The sequence below is a fragment of the Wasmannia auropunctata genome, unplaced genomic scaffold, assembly GCF_000956235.1.
Source record: "Wasmannia auropunctata unplaced genomic scaffold, wasmannia.A_1.0 LD334568.1, whole genome shotgun sequence".
NCBI lineage: Eukaryota > Metazoa > Arthropoda > Insecta > Hymenoptera > Formicidae > Wasmannia > Wasmannia auropunctata.
The window spans coordinates 10870-15301 of NW_012028322.1; the positions used below are offsets into that span (position 1 = coordinate 10870).

General features: G+C 31.8%; 1 protein-coding gene across 1 annotated transcript in view; it reads right to left on the reverse strand.

Annotated features, from left to right (window-relative positions):
* Positions 1-375: 375 nt before the first annotated feature.
* Positions 376-4432, reverse strand: part of LOC105458259 — a 12892-nt gene continuing 8835 nt past the window's right edge. Inside the window, exon 3 of the mRNA XM_011703433.1 lies at positions 376-612. Within this exon, the coding sequence (XP_011701735.1) occupies positions 402-612 (211 nt within the window). The 3' untranslated portion in view covers positions 376-401. The remainder of the gene's footprint in view (positions 613-4432) is intronic.

The window sequence follows — 4432 nt, forward strand, 5'->3', positions numbered from 1 at the left end:
ACGTGTGCTCTTCCGATCTTTTCTCGACGCGCAAGATTATGCATCCAATGCAATGGTGATCATTTCGAACATCTTTTATAAGTTTTTTTAATATTCAATATTTGTTAGTAACAATTAATAATGTTATGTTGTTATAATTAATATTTATTAATGTAAAAACTAACTATTAATTTAATATTTATTTAACATTTAACTCGACATTTTCGTATTAGGATTTTCGTCTTAGAATATTCTAAAGAATGCGCACCTAAAAGGAAATCCGCGAGTTTTGGGACACCCTGTATATATATATATGTATATATGTGTACATATGTATAATGTATGGGTTGTGTAAACGAAACCATATAGGCAATCGTTTTGTATTATAAAATGTAGTATTTTTAAAATATCTATCATAAGTATCAATTAACCTGATTAAAATATTCCGTAAAATAATTATTTATATAAAAATAACATTTTAAATATAACATACCTCTTTTGCGTGATATTATAAAACGATTTTTGAAACATTGCAGGCAAAAAGTATGCCGACATTTCATCATTTTAGGTGAATTTATTCTGCTCTTACATATCACGCATTGCGATACATCAACAGATTCGAATGAAGTAGTCCTATTATAGAAAAATTAATTGAAATTAATCGCAATTAATAACTAATATGTATAATTGTATAATTATAGAATATCTTAAGGGGGGAACCTTATGTAAATGGCCGTTTTTTTCTAGATTTTTTTTTTGCTTAAATTGTTAGGAAATTATCTCAAAAATATGAAAAAAAACATTAAAAAGTTATAAGAGACTTCCTTCCTATGACCGAGTACAATGGCAGGAGCGCCGCAGCCTCGCTTCGACAAAAGAAGCCCATACTGCTCAAAAAGAAAAAAGAACAACTCAGTTACAGGAATTTGGAGAGGAAGATCCGCTGTACGGCCCTGGAATTGCTGATTGATCAAAAATCGAGGTAAGTTTAAATAAATTACAATTTTAACGATTTTTTCTTCGAAAACTTTAAACGTCTTTTTCTCAAAACGCTAAATTTTGCGCGCCGTACAATGTAACTCAAAAACTACTTGACCGATCATCTTTAAATTTTACATGCTCATTCTTCAACTATCTGGTCTCAACATAAACCTAATAATTAATATTTTGCTTTAAACAATAATTATTAACAATTGTTTTAAGACAAAAAAGTGAATTTTTTTTATGTCGCTGTTTTAACAATTTTATGAATTTTATTAATTATTTAGGTTCATGTTGTGCATTTTTACATAAACTAACAAAATTTTCTTGAAATTTTTGTTTCAGATTAATTTTGTGACCTCGGCGTTGCCCGGCGCAAATTTAAGGAGCCAACTTCAAGCAGCTGCTGTACCGCCATTTTGAAAGTTTTCAACACCAACAAAATTTTTTTATTTACCTTAAATAGTGAATATTATTATGTCTTATTATTATGTATTATACTTAGTCTAAATTTAATCAATTTTGTCATTAAAAAAAAATCTAGAAAAAACGGCCATTTACATGAGGTTCTCCCCTTAAAAATGACTTCACAAACAATTAGAAATTACGTGGAAAAATTACCTAAGGTAAGGAAAGTTACTTCTTGAAAGTAATTTGTTATCTCGTTATTTATTACCAAGTTAAAAAAGTAAATTTTTACTGATTCTCAAAAATAACTCGTTACGGTTACTATTACATAAAAAGTAACGATTACTTTCCATGTCTTCTTTAATGTTAAATTAAAAAATTTACTTTTGTATCTAATACAAACTTTATACATATACAGAGTGTCCTATTTTAACGAAATATTTCGAAAACAACGCTTAGTTTTCGAAATATTTCACCATCTCGATACTTTTTATACACCCTGCAATGATATAAAAGAGTACTAGAGAAGAGTACTAGAGAGTACTAGAGTACTACCCTGGTAAAAAAAATGATAGAAACCGATTTAAAAAATTGTATCGTTTTGAATCAAATTTCTTAATCCGGATTTCCCAATTGGGGTATTGACGATAGGCGGTATATTGATTATAATCTGCATTAATAGATACGTTTTCAATGAGGTTGTATGTGAAATATCGCATATAAAAATTACTGAAAAAAAAAATTTATTTTTTTTTATTCTATTATTACTTATTATTATTTTTAAAGTTTAATTTGTAAGCACCAGCGCGGCGCGAGTGTCGGAAAATTATAAATAGTTGACAGGCGAGGGCACACCGGGCGTCAAACGTGACAATGCGAATTAGAAAAGAATCGGAGCAACGACACTCGCGGCACTCGCGAATAATCGGAGCTAGCGAATTGAGCACATGAAAGTGTTGAAGATAATCGATTGTCGGCGAAAGCGCGAGTTGAAGAGTGATTTACATGAGACAGACGCTTGAGATACACCGCACATGTATAATTGTAATTCTTAATAATAAAGTGAAGTTTTAATTGACATATGCATATCCATTTTGCTGATCCTTGAAATCTGAAGACAAGCTTACAAATTTGTGTTTATTATTCCGCATATATATTTTTTATTTTATTAATTACAATTTATACGCAGGTTTATAATTTTTGAAAACATTGAGATTCGAACCTGAGATCCCTAGAACTACAGACTTATACGCTAACGCTGAGCTAATGATACTTTGTAGAAAGGACTTATTCTTTCCATTATTCTCTTTCCATTATTCTCTTTATCCTTTTTCTATCGTGTTCTCCGTATAGATTTTCATAGGATCTTCAAATGAGAAATTAATGATAAATACGAGTAGAGCATCTTCAATTATTTACTGATAAACTACTGTACTCAGGAATTTTCGATTGAAAACTATTCATTTTCAATAGTATATGCACGACAAAGTCAGCTGTCATTGAAATAACCTATAGAAAACTATACATTGATGTATTAATTCCGAAGAAGTTCAACTTTTGTATCGGAGAAGTCGAATACAAACCCATAGGTAATTCCGTGTAAAAATGTCATACAGAAAACGGTTTAATTCTTTCTTATCGTGTTCTTCATAGATTTTCATAGGATCTTTAAATGAGAAATTTATAACGATAGAAGCGAGTAAAGCGTCTTCAGTTATTTACTGATAAACTACTGTATCCAAAAATTTTCGATTAAAAACTACTCATTTTGAATAGTATATGCATGATAAAGTCTGTCTTTGAAATAACCTATAAGAAACTATACATATCGATATATTAATTCCGAAGAAATTTGACTTTGTATCGGGAAAGCCGAGTACAAACCCATAGGTAATTCCGTGTGGAAATGTTATACAGAAAATGATTTCTTTCCTATCGTGTTCTTCGTATAGATTCTTATAGGATCTTTAAATGAATTAACGGTAGAGGCGAGTAGAGCGTCAGTTATTTACTGATAAACTACTGCACCCAGGAATTTTCGACTGAAAACTATTTATTTTCAATAGTATATGCACGACAAAGTCTGTCTTTGAAATAATCTATAAGAAACTATACATATTGATATATTAAATTCGAATTAAATACCGTACAACAGATAGCGTAGGATTGAAATCGATAAAATATCTATCGTGTTATTCGTATAGAAAACAGATTCGATTAAAACCGATTAAATATGCTACGATTTGTATTATAACACTTTTGTGATGACCTGTTAGAGAACAATACATTCACATAAAAATCCTATCAATCTTAATCGTTTTCTATCGTATTTTTTTATCAGGAATTTTTTATGGAAAATAAAAACATTTTAGGATTAATTATATTTAGATAATACATATGATTGATTTTTTATAAATAAATAAAAAAAAAATAGATCCTCTATATACAGGGTGTCTCGTACTCAATGGTACAGCGCTTGTGGGGAGGTAATATGGACCAAACTGAACAAAAAAGTCCTCTATCATTTTGCGATCTTCGCAATAGTTTTCGAGATATTAATATATAAAGCTCGTCGAATCTGAACGCGCGGCGAGATACGCTCGCCCGCCGCCGACCGCAGTCACCTCCCCCCGCGCGGCTAGTTGGCGGCGCGTGGTGGGGGTTATCCATTATCGTGCGCTAGACAATCAGTTACCCCCACCACGTGCCGCCAACTAAGCGCGCGGGGGAAGTAACCGCGGTCCGCGGCGGGCGGGCGTACCTCGCTGCGCGTTCAGATTCGACGAGCTTTATATATTAATATTTCGAAAACTATTGCAAAGATCGCAAAATGATAGAGGACCTTTTTGTTCAATTTGGTCCACACTACCTGCCCACAAGCGCTGTACCATTGAGTATAAGACACCCTGTATATAAATCTATATATGTACAGGGTGTTTTTTTTAACCTGAAACCTTCAAATATCTCGAAAAATAAGCACACTAGGAAAAAATGTTTCAGACAAAAGTTTTCGGACTTCGAGGAGGACATAAGATGATAACATTGGTTTGACCTTGAGTGGCGT